Here is a 20,225-nt window from a genome sequence, read left to right on the forward strand (position 1 = left end):
AGGAGGTGAGCGCTCGCGTCCTTCCGCCTCAGACGCAGAGACCCCTTTGAGGGTAACCGTTGCGCCTCTGAGAGCGATGCTCTTGCGAGCGGAAAGACCCGGCGCAGGCTCATGGCCTGCGTGTGATTAGGGTGTGGAACCAGGTTTCAGTTGTGTGCCTTCTTGTAGGGACGTCCCAGGATTCGTCACATCTTCTCAGACGGCGCAGTTCCCGTGGGCCCCCTCCCCACGTATGCCAACTTTGATCACTTGGCAGAGATGATGTGTTCACTGTCAGTCTCTTATTCCCTGTAACTTACATAAATGTTTCCGGGAAAGTACTTTGGAGCTTCGTAAACGTCCATTTTGTCATCAGACTCTCACCCGGTGGCTCTAACATCTGCCGATTTCCGTGGCTCAGTTACTAACATGACGGTTGCCAAATGGTCACCTGCTAATGCTGTCACTCTTCCTCCAGTGCTGGTTAGCGCTCCACTGTGTGCGAGTGCTTTCTCCTGTCCCTGTGCACTCACTTATTTGGCTGTGCCGCAGGGGACACAGGCTGGGGGGCTCCCGGGACCCCCGTGTTCGCCCGCATGCCTGTGCTTCACTCTCCTCCCGTCCCGGGTGCCGGCGACTCTGGGCCCATAGCAGCCCCGCGGGGTCCGTCCTCCTCGCCCCCCACTCGTAGGTCCTCACGGAGCAAGGAGCTGGGCTCTCACGGCTTCGGTCTCTGTGCTTCCCGAGCTGACCATTGTGTGTGACCGGTGTCCTGCCATGCCTGTCTGCCGCCGTCACCACTGACGTCCCCAGCCCCTGCCGGTGCCCCCGCCACGCACATCTCCACTTTGGTCTCTGCTTGGCTCGAGGTTCCTAACGTTGTCCGGAAAAGGTCTGCTGGTGCGTCTTCGGTGTGGCCTGTGCCCCACTCCCTGTCTGCCCCCTTCTGGGGCCCCAGTTAGCCCCGTGGGCCTTTTCCGCACGTTCCGTGCCCTCGCACTCTTCTCTGTTTTCCGCACCCTGTTTTCTCTCGGAGCCTGGGTGTGTTCTTCTTGTCCGTCCCCCCAGTTACTAGTCTTTTCAGCTCTTCCCAGCCTGCCTCTAAACCTGCATTTCCTGTTTGTGTTTTTAATTTTTTTTTTTTTTTTAACGTTTATTTATTTTTGGGACAGAGAGAGACAGAGCATGAACGGGGAGGGGCAGAGAGAGAGGGAGACACAGAATCGGAAACAGGCTCCAGGCTCTGAGCCATCAGCCCAGAGCCTGACGCGGGGCTCGAACTCACGGACCGCGAGATCGTGACCTGGCTGAAGTCGGACGCTTAACCGACTGCGCCACCCAGGCGCCCCTGTGTTTTTAATTTTAATCGTAGTCCTTCTTGACTCTAGAATTTCCATTTTTTTAATTTCAAGGTATTTGCTGAAATCATTTTGTTACCTGATTTCTTGAACATACCAGGTAATTGCACTACCTGCACCTGTTTTAGATCTGTCTACACTGCCTGGTTCTCTCCGTCCCTTCGTTTTCCTGTTTTAGATCTGTCTACACTGCCTGGTTCTCTCCGTCCTTTCATTTTTGGTCGTTCAGTCTTATTTTTGGTGTGCCTTGTTTTTTCTTTACGTTCCAGCCATCAAAGATAGCTCAAAGCTCTGGTGGTGTTACCTTACTCTGGAGAGGACGTAGGTGCTGTCCCCTGGCACCTAAAGTAGGGCCAGGTCCCCGAGTCCATTGAGAAACCGCCCGTTGGTGCTGCGCTTAGGCTTGTGAGGGTCTGCTGTGTCCCCCCTTTGCCCTTGCTGATGGGAGTGCGTTCAGTGGGGCCCTTGCTCTGTGGTGGGTCCTGACCCACCGTACTGTGCCCACCGTCCCCTCCCCTGGTGCCCTCAGCTTCCCAGCAACCGCCTTTGAGAGCAGGCGAGCCCTGGGAGGGAGGCGTGTGGAGACCAGGCAACTCGCTTTTTCCCCTTTCTTCGCTGGGACCTGGAGCCTCCCACCTTGGTGCCTTCGCTCAGGTGTTTCCCTCATGTTGCCTGTCTCTCCTGGTGGCTCAGGAGGGGCATGTTGTCCTCACTGGTCCACCGGGAGCTGGATGTGACAGCCATTTTAACCAGAGACATGGTGGCGGTATCTGGTAGTTTTTTTATTGTTATTGTGTTTTGCATGTTATTTAATTTGTGAGTATTAAGAGAATCTAGTATATTGGACTTGTAGTTTTAATGGGTTTTTTAATGTTTATTTTGAGAGAGAGAGACAGAGACAGAGCGTGAGCAGGGGAGGGACAGAGAGAGAGGGAGACACGGAATCTGAAGCACGTTCCAGGCTCTGAGCTGTCAGCACAGAGCCTGACGCGGGGCTCGAACCCACAAACCGTGAGATCATGATCTGAGCCAAAGTCAGACGCTTAACCGACTGAGCTGCCCAGGAGCCCCAGACTTACGATACTAATTAAATGTTGAGAAATGCTGGACGTTTTAATTGATTTTTAAAGTTTGTAAGCATTTTAAAAAATAACTCCATTTTTTAGAACAGTTTTAGATTTCCAGAAACATCGTGGAGGCGCGGGGGAGTTCTCACGCACCCGCCCCCAGTTTCCCGTGCTAACGTCACGTTTGCGAGGCGTGTTGTCACGGTGCATCAGCCAGCACTCGTACCTCCATGCCTTCCTCGATTTCCTCACTTCTTCCCTGACGCCACGTTCCTGTTCCAGGATCCCATCCAGGACACCGTGTGACAGTAAGTTGCCATGTCTCCAAAAGCTCCATTTGGCCGTGACGGTGGGTCAGATCTCCGTTAGTCCTTGTGACGGTTCCGAGGAGGACCGGTCAGGTGTGTCTGCCTTTTTTCTCAGGGTGAGCCGGTGTTTATGTTCTGGGGGAGAGAGCCTGCAGAGGCGAAGCACCGGTTCCATCCCTTCACGGATCGTAAACCTGCCTCCTCCCTGCCGGTGTCGGCCTTGACCCCCTAGCCGAGGCCACGCAGATGCGCACGCTCCCTTTCTACGGTCTCCGTGCACACCGCACACTTTACATCTGTCCACTGAGTAGGAATCGTGTGAACATTTAGAGGGATCCTGATGTTTTTGAAGGAAATTCAGTTGCTTGATACTAAAGCAGTGATCAGTTTGGGCACCTGGGCGGCTCCGTCGGTTAAGAGTCCGACTCTTGATCTCAGTTCAGGTCTTGATCTCAGGGTCACGAGTTCAAGCCCCGTGTGGGGCTTCCACACTGGGTGTGAGCCTACTTAAAAAAACAAAACACCAAACAACGATGGATTGAATTTAGATAGAACGTAAATACCGGTAACCGTTGTCCTCGTTGGCAGAGCACCTCGTCTGGACGTTGAAGACATGGGCATCAGTTCTTACCGGGTGTCCCTTGGACAGCACATGGCCGGGCATCTGGGGAGGAGCGGCAAAGCCCCTGCTGCTGATTTCTCCCGCAGCTGTTGTAGGATTGGAGAGATTTGTGGTTCCAGGAGGGGTCCCTGGCCAGGCTGCAGAACTGCTTTCTAGAAATGCCTGAGGGAGCAGCAGGTGAGGCCGGTCCTCCCCGGGACACCTGAGACACCGCGTGGTCTGCTGCCTGGAGGACAGCAGGGTGGGGACGCATGAGAATTGTTTCCTTCAAGAGGAGGAATTGCTTGGTGTCAGAGCGGGGGGCGTCCTGTGGCCACGTATGTCCTGGGACACGTGAGTTGCTGGGGTGGGGGGCCGTTGCGGGAAGACCCTCAGAAGCCCACCACCCTGCCGGCCAGTTTCTCATTTTCCAGGGAAAACTAGTTTCAGGGTTGAAAATGTGTTTCAGCCAAAGTGCCTCGACAGCATGACAAGTTTGTGTGATTCTGATTCAGGTAGTAAAGGTGATGAAGTTACCAAGGTCACAATCCTGGTTTCGTGAGGACCTCGCAAAGTGTGTGCCCTGTGCTTGTAGAGACGTGAGGAGCCGGAGGAGGGCCGAGCTCTGCGCGTCGCAGCCCCAGTACACGCTGCGCGTATTTCACGCCAGACCCTGAACTTGCTGGGGCTTGTGGTAGGAGGTTATTGGAAGCGGGAGCAGGGCGCCGACCTTTTGTTTTTAGTTAAGTGCTGTGGTCCCCTCTCCCTCTGAGGGTCCTTCTTCTCTTCCTGTCTTTGCTGTTCTGGGTCTGTGTTTAAGTCTCTTTCCTTCTGCCAGCACTTTCTGAATCTCATTGACAGGATGTTATTTCTTGCTTATGGTTTCATTGGCTTCTCTTTCTTGAAGCGTCTCAAATATATAGTTCCTTGTATTCTGCACGTGGTAACGTCAGGTCTGGAAGAGCGTCAGACTTGGTCATTTCTTGTGTGCTCTGATTCTGACCCTTGGTGGCTTATTCCCTTCTGTGTTTGGAGACTTTGGACGCGAAGTTCATGCTCTGTGGGCATATATCTGTGGGCGTTTAGTGAGAGTCCCTCCTAAATACAAGATGCCCACTTCAGTTTGAATTCAAATAAGCAACAGCTACTCTTTTGGTGTGAGTATGCCCCGAACATTCCGTTCCTCGGGGTAGCCGGGACTGTGCGGGGACTCTGGTCTCCCACGCCAGGGTGAGGACTGACCGTGGCCGCCCGGGAGCTGTGCTGCGTGTCCGTAAAGAATTCCCTTCCCACACGGCCCCGCGGCCCTGCCTGTTGTCTCTGGGCGGCTCTCCAAATGTCCCCGGGGCAAGGAGGCCACAGCCCGCCATCCTGCCTTCTGGTCTGCTCTTCACTTTCAGCCCCTGTTGTTGCTTGTGGAGCTCAGCAGTGCATTTAAAGCATTTCCAGAGGTTTTACATCAAGAGCTTTCTCCTGGCGTTGGGGCTGTTGCCTTGCTGGAAATGGAAAGCCGCTGGGTTCCCACGGGATCTGAACGCCGGCTTTGGTGCCGGTGCTTCCCGTGTCCGAGCTCCGGGGCGTCTGAGTCGGAAGCTCCGTGTCTCTCTGTGCTCAACAGGTGTTTGCCTGGTGAACCCCCAGGACAGGACTCATTCAGGGCATAGAAGGGAGACCTGGCTGGTGAAGGAACTCCATCTTCTGTTATCATCCGAGAATCCCAGGCAGAGGGTGCCCTCGGGCATCTCGGGAGCACGAAGATACTGTGAGCAATGACGGCTTACCCCTGACGCTGGCTGCCGTCCCTCCCCCCAAACCGTCATCATTTTACGCTCACTCACTTACCGCTCGGCAAATATTTATTGTTCCGGGCACTGTTGTAAGCGTCGGGGCCACATCTGGGACTAGAACAAAAGCTTGCTCGCAAGGAGCCTGCATCCTGGTTGGGGGAAGGCGGGACAGACGATAAACACGTATGTAGCGGCGCGTCTGAGTGCCGCGGGGCAGAGATGAAGCTGTCTCCGGTGGGAGCTGCGCTGAGAGAGGGCGCCCGCACGGGCAGGTGACCCCTGCACCTGCAGGCTGGGCACGGAGCCCCCGCCCGTGAAGCGGAGCCGGTGGGGCGGCAGGCGGAGCTGGAGGTGAGGTGGGAAGGTAGCAGGGCGGGGTCAGAGGGGGCTGGAGGCCGTGCTGTGAAGACTGGCCTGATGTGTTGGTGAGACCGGAAGCCAGCACGGTGTTTTGAGGGTGATCGCGTCTGTATTACGCGCGGGAAGGATCGCTCCGCTTGATGCGCTGGCCCTCGAGTGGGGGCAGGGAAGGGGGGTGTTTGAGGAGTCTGGCTGAGACGTGGTGGGGCCTGGCTCACGTGCCCTTACCCGAGGGCCCCCTTCCCCGCTACAGGTTTACAAGGAAAGACGCTGTTGTTGAAGGGTTCAAGTGCAGGAGAGTGGTCAAGGGAGGGCCGTGACCGCGGGGGCAGGCGCCTCGGGCAGGCGCTGGGCGTGGTGTTTGTCTCACTGCGTTTCTTCGAGCCGTGTCGTGGGTGTGGTGCCGGGTGCAGGTAGAGACGACACTAGGACTCGTGCTCTGAAGCGGATTGGCGGTGACGTGCCAGCTGGGCGTTTGTAGGACACACACAGCTGCTTGTTTTGACAGCGGGCTTCATTGTGGGGCCTCGGGCACACTTATTAATGGATCCTGTGTTAACTGAGTGAACCCAGAAAAGGTGTCTCACTAGAGAACTTTCCAGGACCACTGGACACCGAGGACGCCTGTCCCCTCTGCATGCTGGAGTGGCGCTCTCGTGTGACTGCCTGTCGGTCAGGCCATCCTAGGGGACGCTCGTGGAAGCAAGTCCGCCCAGCTTTGTGAAGCATGAGGACCACTGGGGGCACAGTGGGGGCACAGGGTTCGCCCCCACCGAGCTCCTGTACCTGCTCCCACGCTGTGTTCTGTCCACTCAGCCAAAGCATTTCAGCCCCGTTCTCCTTTTCAGGCTCACACTTTCTGTTTTCTTAACGTTCGATCGAAGTCTGCAGTTGCAGTGACAAGTACCATCGGCGTGGCTGTTTGAACTAATGACCTGTTCCCCTCGGAGGGTGGGGGGCAGGGGAAGTACCATGGCCCCCGGAGGAGCTGCCCCTTCCCCGCTGCGTGTGGGCCCGGGGCCTGGGCCAACAGGAGCCGCCGCGGGAGGAGGGGCGGGGGGAGGGCTGGTGAAGCGGAGGAGCCCCTGGAGCCGCCCCAGCCCCCGCGGCCGAGGGCACGGTGCCTGTGTCGGTGCTGTGGGAAGGTCGGGGTGGTGCGGGCTGCTGGCCCTCGACCGAGAGTTTGGGCAGAGTGGTGGCAGTGGGCTTTCCCGTATTTTGTTTTATCTCGAAAGGCCGAGATCTCAGTGTTTTTGTAGCACAAGGGCAAGAGCCAGCAGGAAGTGAGGGAGAAGGTACGGGAGGGTGGGCGCAGCAGGTGGCGGAGACTGCAGGGGTGCAGAAGGGGTCGCCGGCTCGCCGAGCAGGTGTGGCCGCCCTCAGGGCCGTGGGCACAGTGCGCAGGCGGGCCCCAGCGCCTGCAGGAGCGGTCGCCCTGAGCGGGAGTGGACACCACTTCGTGAGATCTGGTGGGTGAGGCTCTTTCGCGCCAGAGACCCCTGCCGGTGGGCCGCTGGCCCAGTAGAGGACCTGCCTGCGGGGGGCGCGGGGCCCGACAGGCTCCGTCCAGCTTCAGGTGAGGACAAGAAGAGGTAGAAAGGACTTTCGTCAGTCCTTTATGCTGAACCGCGGGCTTCACTTGGGATTACTCACTGTCTACAAGAAAGCCTCTGAGGTGAGTTTTAGACTCACCTTTCGGGAAAGGCGGGGCTCAGAGACCAGCTCCAGCGGCACCCTCCTAAGGAAGGGCGTCAAGGGCGGAAGTCTGGGGTGATGGTTCGGAAGACGCCGTCCTGGCTGGCGAGGGCCTTCTGTTGGCAGACAGCGGGCACGCAGCAGGGCCCGGATCCTCCGAGGGCCTCGGCGCCCTCCTGGTGGTTGGCAGTGAGAAGGAGAGGGGCTCTGAGGGGACGGCTGGGGTGCAGGCAGGAGGGTCCCGGGGCAGGGGTGAGAGCTGAGAGGCAGGGCTGACAGGGAGGCTGCAGTACGAGGGCTTGTGCCAGTTGTGAGCTGTGGGCGAGGCCCCATGCTGCTGCCCCAGGAAGGCGGCGCTGCCGTTATTCCCATTTGTCAACGAACCGCCTGGCACAGAGGTTATCTGCCGTTGGGGGCGGAGGTTCCCGGAGGACGCACTGGGGCTGCGTCCCGTCAGCCAGCCCTTCGGGCACAGCAGCCACACGGGGGCCGCCGGGGTGGCTGGCGTGCAGGCGCGTGTGCGTGAGCATTTCCGGCTTAGCTGTGTCGTGACCTGGGGGTGCGGACTAGTGAAGACAGACCTGAGATTTCACAGGAATAGGATTTTTTAGTTTTCGTCTGGTTTTGTTGATCCTGTGACCTCGGCGTTTGCTCAGCTCTGTCGCTGGCTGGGGTCCGGGTCCTTTCAGGTGCCTGCCACACTCCGGGTGACTGCCTGTCTCCAGTTTCTCCCGAAGTGATGTTTGCAGAGGGGCGCGCGTGCCTGGAGTCTGAGAATATCCATCCGTGCCCTTTCTGTTCACCCGGCCCCCTTCGGTGCTTGAACGGCCGGGGCCTGCTCGGGGGGTGCTGATGTGTGCGAAGCAGCCTGCTAACTTTTGAAAGTCATTTTTCAGACACGGTATTGGGTCACTTTTTATTTCCGTGCAGCCCTTCCTTAGGGCAGACAAGCTGTGAATTGGTTTCCACTTTACCGATTCAGTGTCTTTTCAATTTAGGGAGGCCAGATGCCATTAAGATACGGCGCTCCCTCCACCAATCCGATTGTTCCAAGACAGTTGCTAGGACAACGGTCTTCTGCTTCCTCTCCTGCTGTTTTTATTTCTCCACTCTCTCAAGTTGTCTTCACCGCAGCACCAAGTGACCATGTTTCCGAACAGAGTCGGTCAGTCACTCCAGCATGCTAACACCGCGTGCTCTCGCTCCTGTGAGATTCCCTTTGATAAAGACAGACGTGCAGTGACCAGGAGCCGTAGCGTCCGTTCACGTGAACACGCTCGGGAGGAGAGGTGCAGACGTTTAATTGTCCTGCGCTTCCTCTCGGCGCGTAAGTCTCAGTTAGAACTTAATCTGCTACGTGTGTTTGTGTCCAAGTGCAGATTCTCAGCGTGGACGTTGTTTAGTTGAGCGCGTAGAGTGCTTTTCAGCCTACCCTTCGCCCGTCGGGGCTGGAAGACGCGCCGAGACGTGCGCTGCGAGTGCCCCTGCACACGCTGCCTGGAGAGCGCGTCCCCGAGACTCCGCATCGGTCCGTGTGCCCCGTGACTTCGAGTCCCGCGTGTGAGGATAACACGTGTCCCCCGGAGAAGACCGCTAGCGCACGACGCGGGCTTTTCACCAGGTGCTTTCCCCTGAGTGAAACTGCGGATTGTCACGTGTTATCTGAGGCTCTGCTGGTGGCAGGTCACGGGGAGACGCCTTAGCACGCAGCCTGACAAAGCCCGGGTGCCCGGACTTGGCGGTGCGCTCAGTCGATACTTTTGTTTTAGGGTTTCTAGAAAGAATACTGTTTTCAGGTATTTAAGCGAGTGCTTGAGTTAGGGCCTTTTCCACTCACTGCTCGCGTGAGTCCTTGCAAACACACGAGTCTGTGGTGCTCCTGGCAGCGGATTTGGCCGCTGAGTGTGGATGTGTTTGTAACAGGCTGTGGTGTTTGTGCTAAAGATAGAAGGCACTTGTTCTTTAAAAGATGGCTTTTGAAAATTGTCTTTGATAAAATGAGATTTTGAGGGGGGAGTTGATTTCAGAGTTTCATCCTTGATTTATGCTTAGCAGCAATGGAAAATCAGGGAGATTGCATATCAGAGAAGTGCCTCTACTAAATAATTTCCACCACGCTCATTGAAATTAATGAAAAATTCTTAGAGTCCATTAGCATTTCTACGTAATAATGGGAAACAGAGATCGGAAGTTGGAATCCCGGGGTCACTCCAGACTTACCGAGCCGGCAGAGCATCTGGAAAGAGCAGAGTCCGTCGTAGCCGGTATAACTCACGTCCCGGCTCTCGTGGGGTGAGGTGGGTCCAATACAAAGAGGGCTTCATTTGATCCTTTTAAAAAAATTCACCTCTCGACAGTAATACGACAAAGGATTTGAGGCCAGAATTCCTGCCTGTGTTCTAGTTCTCTGGAGAGCCGCTAAGAGACTGTGAGCCTCAGTGAGCGCCCTGCGGTGACCGCTGAGAGCCAGGGTTCCCAGCCGGACTCTGCAGGAAACACGAGGGGAGGTGGGAAAGGCTGGGCGTCCACCCTCCCAGGCCAGCGTGGAGCGGGGACCGTGCCCCGACACATGCCCAGGCGTCTCTATTCTAGAAACTTGAGCGGCACAGCATGATACACCAGGACTGGCAGATAAACAGAAAATCGGAGGGAGTGAATGGAATTTGGCAAAACTCAGGAAAGGCAGCATGTGGTCGAGAGAGACAAAGCTACTATATCATTTTCCAGAGTTAGCAGCGGGAGGACTTCCTGTCTGCTAACCCGCTCCCGGTGTCCCGGAAGATGATCCTGGACTTGAGACCCGCGGTTCTAGCCTGCCGCTTGCAGCCCGGTGGCTCGGGCAGGCCACGTAACATCTTGTCAAGTAGGGAAGGTGCCCGCCTGCCCCTCGCGGCGTCGGGACGTGTGAGGCGGTGCCGGCGGCGGGACTTGGTGACCATCGCTGGCGTCGATAAGTAGGCCGGTGACTGCCCTGGGCGTCGCTTTGAGATGAGTGCCAGGAGGAGAGTCTGCAGACGGGTGCAGGGGCTCCCAGGGGACAGGGAGGGCTCGTGGAGAGAGGGGCAGGAGCTGTGGAGGAAGAGCGGCCCGGGGAGGCACCCCAGAAGAGCAGGAGCGAAGAAGAGGCAGAGGCCCCGACAGCCAGTCGTCAGCTGCTCCCTCGGGGAGGTGCCCGTGCGGGAGGTGGGGCCGGCTCTGTTCCCCGAGCACCAGTGTTCTAGTCTCTGTCACAGACGGGGGCCAGGGCACTTCCTTCCCGGGAGGTGGTGATGGAGCAGGCCTGGGGGGAAGGGGGGGGGGAAGCAGGGCTGCAGCAGCCAGAGCCTGGCCCGGAGGGGGCCGCGCAGTGAGCCCCTGGGGAGAGGCGAGGTCTCTTCCTGCTGGGAACCTGCTCTCCCGCGCCACGCGTCGACGCTGTAGCAAGTGAGGGTCAGATTTGCATCGTTTTCTCTTTTCCTGCTGCTTTTGGCTTGGTTGATAATGGTCTGTACTTCTGTTTTATTTCCGCTGTTGACTCAAACGCTACACCCGTCTCACCGTTAATGACCGCCCCGGGCCGCTCCAGCGCACGCCCGTCCCTCGCCACGTGAGCGGCCCGTCCTGTCCTGCCAGGCCACGTGGAACGCAGGCACCTCACGGGGGCGCCCCCCGCCCAGCTCCTCCCGCCTCTGCCGGGTTGCTCCCCTGCATTTCACGTTACCCGTGTCGGTAGCCTCGTGACCTGTTGTTGTCATCTCAGCTTCAAATGGTCAGTTCTCTGTGAAAGAAGTGAGAGGTTCTTCGTGACCCGCCCCCCGCCCCGTCGCTCCCTTCTCTGGCGCGCTCGCGCTCTGCGGTCCCGGGCTTCCGTCTGGCGGCTCTCTCGTGTGGCCTGAGCCGCCTCCGTCGCTGGTGCTTACGGCACGGGTCTGCGGGCAGCGCGTCCTCTGAGCTCTTGCTTGAAGAAAGAGAAGAACCAGCTTCAGCTGCACCTTCACAGACACGGGCGCCCGGAGAAGAATCCCGGGTTGGCACGCGTCCCCCCCTGACCCGCTGAGGCCCCGTGGATCCTGGCCACACGGCTTCCGTGGACGAGTGTGAGGTCCTGCTTGCCCGCGGCCCTTGTGTCTCTTGCTCTCTGTCTTTGTCACCGCTTCCCAGCCACTTCGTCACGACGCGCCTCCGCGAGCCGTCGTGTCCCGCCTGTGCGCGGCGCTCGCTCGGTATCCGTAGCATCTGTGAGCACGCTTGGGCCCTGTTGCCCCGGGTGTTGTCTCTCACCCCTTCTGGGGGCTCCGTGCACAGACGTTGTCCGACTTGACGGTGACCCAGAGGTCACCGAGATTCCGTTTTGGGTCTTTTTGTCTCTGGGCCTTACTTTCAGTTCCCCGTTTCCTCGTGTGTGTGAGACACGCTGGCAGTTCCCTGGTGTTCGTTTGGGTCCTCCGAGGAACAGAAGCCAAGATGGGATTAAGTTGCCCAGACTGTTGGGAGACACCCGTGAGGAGTAAAGGGGAGAGATGCGAGGTGCAGGGGGAGCCTTTAGTCCTCCGCTGCGTGCCGTCCGTGACCGGAGAGGGACGGGAGGAGCGTGGTGTAGCAGCCGTGCAGGATGGACCTGGCCAGGTGGACGAGGGAGAGTCCCACGGCCCCCACAGACGGGCTGGCCTGGACCCTCTGTGGCTCTGACCTGAGGGCCGAGCGCCTTACCAGGGCGTGGCCTCGGTGCGAATGGGGTGGTGGACCACAGGGTCGGCGTGGGGGCGGTGGGGACATCTGAGCCGCACGCTGCTGTGACCACCACCCCCGTCAGGTGGAATCTTATTTCAGAAATCCTATTTTCTTTTAACCCTAGGATTTTTATTTGTTTCTTTTTATGTTTTCTAGTTTTCTCATTATTTTCATTTTTCATTTAATTCCTTGAGGAGGTTGAATATTTTTATAATAGCTGTTTTAACGGTCTTGTTTGCTAATCCGTCATCGTCATTGTCTGACGATTTGTCTGAGCCTGATTTGTTTTCGCCCCTAATTTGTTTTCCCCTGGTTACAGGTTATGTTTCCTTCCTTCCTTCCTTCCTTCCTTCCTCCCTCCCTCCCTCCCTCCCTCCCTCCCTCCCTCCCTCCCTTCCTTCCATTTATATTTGAGAGAGAGCAAGCGGGGAAGGGGCAGAGAGAAGGAGAGAGAGAATTCCAAGCAGACTCCACCTTGCCAGCACAGAGCCCAATACGGGGCTTGAACTCACAAACCGGGAGATCACAACCTGAGCTGCAACCGAGATTCAGACACTCAACCGACTGAGCCACCAGGCGCCCCAAGTTACATTTTCCCTTCACATGTCTAGAGACTTTTCAGTGGTTGCTCTGTATTGTTAGTTCTACGTTTTTGAGTACTAGATTTTGTTTTATTCCTCTGAAGAGTGTTAGAACGTTTACTCTGCCAGCCGGAGGTAACTGCAAATCAGTTTAACAAGCTTAGCTTTTTGGTGAGTCTCAGGTAGCCTGACTTCTAGGGAAGGATTAGCCCGATACGTGGGCGTGGCGGGCCTTGGCTGCCTGGAGCTCAGTCACTCACGGCCTGAGGGGAGCACCTTGCAGCCCCCAGAAATGCTCTTTCCCTCGGATGGCCCTCTGCCTGCCTCCGGGAGCGTCATCTCACGCGTGCACGGACGTGCCCAGCCGCAGACCCAGTGGGTCACTGCGATGAGCCTCTTTCCTTGCCCGGGGCCTCCCTTCTAGCTCTCTGCCCACAGATGCTAGCCACCCTGACCTGTCTGTCCTGGTGTGGATTGGTCCGGTGGCTCTCACGTGGTCCGTCCTCAGTGGCAGAGCACATACGGCCGCTCCCCGGGCCCCTCACCGGGCCCCTCCCCCGGCCCCTCCCTTGGGCACGTACCCCCACTGCCCCCCTCTCCTGGGCACATACGGCCCCTCACCCGGCCCCTCTCTGGGCAGAGAGGCGCCACAGTCAGTCTGCAGACAAGCGGCATGAGCGACTTCCAGCCAAACCGTGTTTTCCCCGAGCACAGTCGTCAGGCTGGAGGTGGTCTTCGGGTCCCGGCACTAGGCCGTCCCCGGCACTGGGCCAGCAGCCTGTGTTAAGTGCACAAGGACACGTGGAAGCCCAGAACCGCCCCCGCGGGGCAAGCCGCGGCGTCACAATCTGGGCCGGCGGCCTCCGCGCCTTCTGAGTGCTGTGTCAGCATCCGTCTGCTCGCCGTTTACTTGCCCTCGAGTGAGCAGCCCCCCTTCTACAAGTGTACCCGAAACACGGAAAGCTGGAGGCACGCGTCGAAGATGGTTTCTCTCCAGGAAAGCCTCAGGAGCAGGTTGGCCCGCGGGCTGCACACGGGAGGCGGTTGTGGCCGGTGGCCTAGTGAGTGGAATGGAGTCCGAGCCGGAAGACGTGGGTTCGGATCCTAGTCCCGTGCACACTCTAGCTGTTCGTCCCTGGCGACTTAGCCTTTCTTTTAGAGAGAGAAGAGACAGGACTGCGTGTGCTGTGAGCTTCAGGAGGCGTGGAGTGTGCAGTTAGCTCCGCTCTCCTTCCTTGGCGCCCGGCCCCTGGGCCCCTAAGAGGCAGCCTGTGAGAAGTTTCTTTTGAACGTCCCCTTCCAGGGGTCGTGTGCTAGCAGTGCACGCGCGCGCGTGTGTGTGTACTTGCGTGTGCCTGTATGCGCATATGCATGCGTTTGCGTGTACACGTGTGCGTGCAAGTGTATGCGTGTGTGTGCATGTGTGTGCGTGCCTTGTGTGTGCATACGTGTGTGTGCGAGCATGCATGTGTGTGGGTGGGGGGGCTGTTCAGTAAGCTGTCATGTGCTGTTTGCCAGGAGGGTCAGGGATCTCACAGTTCCCACCGTTATAAATGTTAGTTTAAATTACACACGACCCTCTGACACGCAGATTTTGCACAATTAAATAATTTGGGGAAATCGGGAATGATCTTGCAAATACGTACTTTGGTATTCGTGTCTTTTCCCATCTCTTCCGTGCCAATCAAGATGATGCCAGTGGGAACAAGACCTGGGCCTGGGGAGGAAACCACTGAGCTGCGGACAGCCTCGGATGCCCACGTCCTCGGTCTCTGGACTGCGAGGCTGTGCGCCCCCCGACACCCCGAGGAGGGCTGCCCAGGGGGAGCTCGGGTGGAAGGCCACCCTTCTGCCTCCTCCAGGACATCAGTGCCCGCTCTGTGCCACTCACCCGAGCCTCCTGCTTGTTCCTGGCTCTTCCCAGTGCCCAGCCCCGATCGCCAGGTTTACGGGGCACTGAGCCCACTCATCACGGAGAGCCCCAGGGGTGGGCCGGCTCACCACAATATCGGGCACCAGGCAGCTTGGCCACTTTTCTGGAAGAGTTTGTGTTTGTGGTTTGCTGCAGTGTTTTCTTAAGGAAATTCACTTTTAGATTTTTTTTTTTTTTAACGTTTATTTATTTTGAGAGAGAGAGCGCACGCGTGCACACATGAGCAGGAGAGGGGCAGGGACAGAGGATTCCAAGCAGGTTCTGCGCTGTCAGCACAGGGCCTGACGTGGGGCTTGATCTCAAGAACCTTGAGATCATGGCCTGAGCCGAGATCAAATCGGATGCTTAACCGACTGAGCCCCACCCTCAGGCGCCCCTAAACTTTTTGATTTTTAATGGTAAATGGAAAAGGTGGGGAAACAAACTCCTGAGAGTATTAAACCCGCACAGCACCGTGACTTCAGAGGACAGGTGTGTGCAAGATTATCCTCAGCTCACATGTCCCACGTGGAATTTCGGAGAGGGAGCGCTGAAGGCTTGAGTTCCTAGGTCGTCTTCCTTCCTCCCTCGCCCCGTGCACACGCAGCGGTCCTCAGGCCGGGTCAGCAGGTGGCCCCCCACACTTCACATGTAACGCTTCATGGGATGTTTTCAGAGTGAAGAGGGGGCCTTCTGCTAGTCAAAATTTCTTCTAAGATATTTTCCCGTGCACGAAGAACAAACTAAGACCAGAAGTAAGTTCAGCTGGGAGAACCAGAAAACAAACCGGAACATCAGCGGCTTGAGGAACATAGGTGGTCATTTGTCCCGTACAGGTTGGAGGCTTATACTCGGGAGGCGCTGGGCAGCTCCTGTCTACAGAGTAGTCCGGCTAGCGGCCCCGTCACCGAGGGGGTGGCCCTCGTCCGGGGATGCGCACCTACAAGCCTGTGTGCGCTAAGGGGTGGCCAGGCCCGGGGAGGTGTCGCTCTGGTGCCGGTTCCTGAGCGGTGCCGCTGCGGGGCTGTGTGTTCTCACATGACGAATGTGAACTGGGTTCTGCTGGTTTGCAGGTCTATTTAAATGAGCAGACGCAGCTATGAAGTAACGTGTAAGCAGCTTATCTTGTGCTCCCTCGGTGTGAAATGTTCCGAATGGAAACCCTCCCTGGGGTCTCTGTTGGCTTACATGCACTGGAAAGGGACCCTGAGGATCTGGAATCAAAGGCCAGTGAAACCGCGCCCTGAGATGTCCGGGGAGCAGGCTTCACGAGGCAGTTAGCAGATACTGGCCGGACTCAGCAGGTTTGACGTTCTGCTAGTTTTTATTTGCTCCGTGGTGGGAAATTGGATTTGCGAAGAGGAGGACAGAGCCGGCTGTCGCCTGCCCAGCCTGTCCTCAGCAGGTGCTGCCATGAGGGCCCGTGTGGCAGACGCCAGCACGAAGGGACACCTTGACCTCAGAAACCCGGGGGCTCAGCCGCGCGGGGTTGCCGCAGGGTCGGGCGGGTCAGAGCCTCAGTGCTCTTGCGCGGAGACGCCAGCGCTGTGTTGTTCGCCTGTGGCGCTGCGGCGGGTGCTCAGAGAGAGGCCGTCTTCCGGCAGGTGCGCTCTCCTTTCCTGCTGCGGCTTGGTGCCCGGACGGCCGTTTGCTGGGTGTTTCCGGATGGCGCCCGGCCTGCCCTCCCTCCTTGTTCTTGCTCTCGGTGGGCCGCCTGCTGGGTGGCGGGGGCCTGCCCGCGGATCTCCGCACGGCCCTGTCTCTGGAGCCTCGGACCCAGCCTTCCAGGGCCCCGCACCATCTCCACGAGGTGCCCGGGGCTGCTCCCGTGCGGTGTCCACAGCCCGGCTGGGGCCCCCTTCCCCGGGGACATCGCCTGTCCTCCCCCTGCTCCCCTCTATTTACCCAGGACCTTGAGCCCTTCGGGCCCAAGGAGGCCAGAACGGCGTCGGTCCCTGCGGCCCTCGCCCGCGGCACTCCCTGCACCTGCTCCGGCCCAGCGACCACCTTACACCCAAGTGCCTGTCGGAATCAGAGAGCAGAAGAGCTCACCTCTTCCTGCCGCTTCCGAGTCCTGTAGCTCGCACAGCGGCCCCGGGCGTCCGCCTCTCCCCGGGTGTCCCCCGTTCTCCGCGCTGGGCTGGCCCGCAGCGCCGCCGTGGGCTGTGGGCGTGTCACGCGTGCTCCCTTGCCAGTCTGCCCCCGAGACTCTCAACTCCTGGAGAGCTGGGTCTTGTCCTTTGTTTTCCTCTTGTGTTCCCGGAGTGCTCGTGGCACCTGGGTAGGGCCCCATTAGCAGGGTACCCCGGGCCTGAAAGTAGAGATGGCCCACGCTTGTCTCCTCTGCCTGTGTGCCAGCTCCCTGCTCACCCCTCCTGCCAGTGCCCCGGTGGCCGGACCTCCGCTGCCCGCTACAGAATCCCCCCGCAAACCTGAGGCTCCAGTAGCCAGGAGAGAACATGGGCCGGGGGCCTCAGAGCTGGTCGTCAGGGCTGTCTGGCCTTGGGAGTGGCGTTCAGGGCCTTCACGGACACGCTGCCCACATGCCCCTCTGTGGTTCCCCTCGCTGTGGCTGCAGGTGGATGCCTTTTGCTGATCAGGATAAAGGAAAGACTGATTTATTTTATTTTATTTTTTTAAGTTTATTTTGAGCGTTAGAGTGATCAGAGGAGGGGCAGAGAGAGAGGAAGAGGGAGAATCCCAGGCAGGCCGCATGCCGATAGCGTGTCAGGCTCGAACTCCTGAACCGTGACATTATGACCTGAGCCAAAACCAAGAGTCAGACACTTAACCAACTGAGCCACCCAGGTGCCCGTGGTTTATTTATTTTTTAATACTTTAGTACTATGTGCAAAATTCGGAAGACTTTTGCATGTAGCGTGTACAGATCTTTCCACATCGATGTGAAAATATGAAAAAGAAAATTCAGTATTTTGTTCCCATTTGCGTAACTTGAAAAACATGCTGTATCTGAGTGTTTCCCTGCCTGCGCAGCGCGTCCCTCGGGTCTGGGTGAGCCACACGCTGGTGCTGCCTTTTGCGGCCACTCAGGGCCGGTGAGCCCTGGTCTCGATGCCGACTCCTTTGCCCGCGGGGCTGGGCTCACGTCTGCGTGGCACGGTCTCTCTGCCCTGCATCCCCCGTCTGTGCCCCTGACTTCCCTTGGGTACACGACGGGCGGGCCGGCAGGAGACCTCCCTCCTCCTGGCCCGTTGCTCCCCTGACAAACAGCCCTCCTGGGTCCAGCCGCTCCCCCACCCCTGCTCCTGGAGGTTCCCACTGAGGTCGGGCCTGACCGTTCACCTGCTTCCTTAACCTGCCCACATAGGTGGCGGAGGGCGGAGGGCCCCGCGTTAGCCTCACCCGAGGACTCACGAGAGCGTGCTGGTCCAGACTGTGCCCCCCGGAGGTGTGATTTCATTGGCAGGTTTTGCAGTGTCACCGTGTTTTTAAATCATGGCCGTCAAAGCCAGGCCAGAGGCCGCCCCCAGGTCTGCTGGTCGCCGGAGCATGCCAGCCGGCCGAGCTCTCACCGGGGGCCTGTGTGACTCCCCTTGGAGCAGCACCCGTCATGGGGCGGGCCCCCTGGTCCTGCTGAGGAAGCTCGGACTCGAACAAGCTCTCGGGCGGGTGAGCCGGGGGCTCCGTGTTCCTTGTAAAGCGTGTGACCGTGGCTTTCCCTCCCACAGCTGCCAGGACGCAAGTACTGCCCCGGGTACAATGCGGACGTGGGTGACAAGTGGATCTGGCTGAAGTGACGGACCCTCCTCCGTGGCCTGCATCGCGATGACGAGGACACTTCCGGTCTGCCTCACTCGTGGGGTCCCTGCAGCTTACTCGGGGGGAGGGGTGGGTGAGCCGGAACCAGGCCGCCTGTAGTGTAGCTGCTGGGGGACCGGGAGCCTCTAGTGTTTGGGAGGCGGGAATCTTGTAGCTTTGGGAATGATCCAGAATTATCACCGGGGAAATAAATCTGCTATTAAAGACCGGATGTTACTAGATGTTTCTAGAAGAATTCCCTTTCATTGCAGCCGTGTTCAGTGTCATGTAGATTTTGTACCTGTCTTCACACTTCGAGAAATAAAAATGAAACTGTTTCCGTGGCATTTGCCTCCGTCACACGTCTGCACACGCACACGTCACATACATGTACGTGCACACACGTGTCTGCCTGCACTTCACCGACCGTGAGCTTTGATGCATTTGGCTTATTCAGTCAGAGGCGAGGACAGAGAGGGCCCCTGAGGCACTTAGCCGTCTGACCAGCCGTCCGGCTACTGCAGGGGGCACAGGAAACAGGCAGGGAGGAAATCACCGCCTGCTTCTAGAATCACCCGTTTCTTCTAAAAGACATGTCAGGAGACACACAGGAGGACCATCGTTGTAATTCCTCCGAAAGCAAAGCAACGAACTCTGTGTTGTCTTCAGAAACGAACACGGAAAGGGAAAATCCCACTTCTCCACTGAGACGTGGAAAACTTCTTGCACGCTTGTTGTAGAGTTCCGCGCGTCGGGGCCACCGTGGGGCAGGTGCAAGTCGTGGATCCCGTTGAACCCAGGGCTCCCTCCTCGGAGCTGCACCCCGGCCACCTGCCACCTTTGAGACGTGGGAGACTGACGCGACGTGCAAGTTAACGTCCAGCTCCTGGCACCCCTCCCACCCGTCCAGCCCCGCCCACCCCTCGGGTGCTCGGCGGGCACACGGCCTGCCGTCCCGGGACTGGAGCCTGGGCAGTGCTCTTTGGGCCTGGTGGCCAGAGATCTGCTCTCCCGCCCTTCCCCCCTCCTTCCCCTCCTGCTCCCCTCCTTTTCTTCCTTCTTTTCCCTTCCCTCCTTTCCCCTCACTTCCCCTCCCTGCCTCTCTCTTCCCCTCATCTCTCCCCTCCTCCTCCCTCCCTCCATCTACCCCTCTCCCTCCCCTCCCCTTCTCTGCTTTCCTCTCCCTCCCTCCTCACACCTCTCCTCTTCTTCCCCTCCCCTCCTCCCCTGCTCCCTCACCTCTTCTCTTTCCTTCCTTTCTCCTTCCCACCTTCCCTTTTATGGGGGTGGGAGGGGGTTACCAACTGAAAATAAAGTTTCCCAGCAGCATGTGACTTGGAGTCAGACCTCAGTGTTGAAGCTTCGCGGTTCCCTGAGAAACGCCGCCTTCATCGCCGCTCTGAAGGGTACGGGACCAGTTGTGGAGCGTTTTCTGGACGAAGTGCCTCACAGACCATTAAGGAGAGGCGGAAGGAAAAGAAAAACATCTTTAATTATCTTGGCTGTCCCTGGTGTCTCGGCCGTAACGAGCCCGCCCACCACGTCGGCCTCCGCATCGCGCCGCCGCATCCCCAGCTGCTGGCGGGGTCCGCTGTGCGGTCAGGCTTGGGTGGGAGCCGGCTCTCCACACGCGGACGCGCCCTGCCCGGCTCGTGTGACAGCACCGGCCGGAGTCCGCGTCTGGCCCCGCGGGCTGTGCGTGCCCTGCCGGCCCGCGCACCGGGGCGTTGTGCTGAGCGAGGACCCGGTTCGCTTCTGGCGTCTCCTCTCCTGTGAACAGGCCGGAGAACAGCAAATAAACAGCGTCCAAGCCTCCTCTCCGGACGGAAGCCCGGGGGAGGTTGGCAGACGCCCCTGTAGGATCTCCTGACTTCAGAGCACCCCATCATTTCGTTTCACAGAAGATGCTTACCGCCCCCGAAAACCCCAGAGTTGAAATAAAACCCCGTGTTTTTTAAATACCCCGTGTCGGAATATTTGCTGCTTTGGGGACCAGGGCCTGAGTGTTGCAGCAACGTGGTTTTGTCTGCAGTTTTTCTCACGGGCGTGTGCGTGGACGGGAGAGTTTTGTGTTACGGAAAAAGTGCTGCTTTTTCTCCCAAGGACTT

The 20,225-nt window shown here is 58.3% G+C and overlaps 1 protein-coding gene across 2 annotated transcripts in view; it reads left to right on the forward strand.

The window, feature by feature from the left end:
• The window catches only part of NDUFA10 (NADH:ubiquinone oxidoreductase subunit A10), a 51,921-nt gene extending 33,459 nt beyond the window's left edge, over nt 1-18,462 (forward strand). Inside the window, exons 10-11 of one of the 2 annotated variants that reach the window (XM_047084051.1) lie at nt 2,504-2,712; nt 18,048-18,462. In XM_047084051.1, coding sequence (XP_046940007.1) covers nt 2,504-2,710 — 207 coding nt within the window. In that variant the 3' untranslated portion in view covers nt 2,711-2,712; nt 18,048-18,462. The remainder of the gene's footprint in view (nt 1-2,503; nt 2,713-18,047) is intronic. The other variant, XM_047084052.1, reaches the window with a different exon arrangement.
• The last annotated feature ends 1,763 nt before the right edge of the window (nt 18,463-20,225 follow it).

The sequence above is a fragment of the Lynx rufus genome, unplaced genomic scaffold (assembly GCF_022079265.1).
Source record: "Lynx rufus isolate CCGP_SWC_20201006 ecotype Redwood Valley unplaced genomic scaffold, mLynRuf1.p SCAF_2, whole genome shotgun sequence".
Classification (NCBI taxonomy): Eukaryota; Metazoa; Chordata; class Mammalia; order Carnivora; family Felidae; genus Lynx; species Lynx rufus.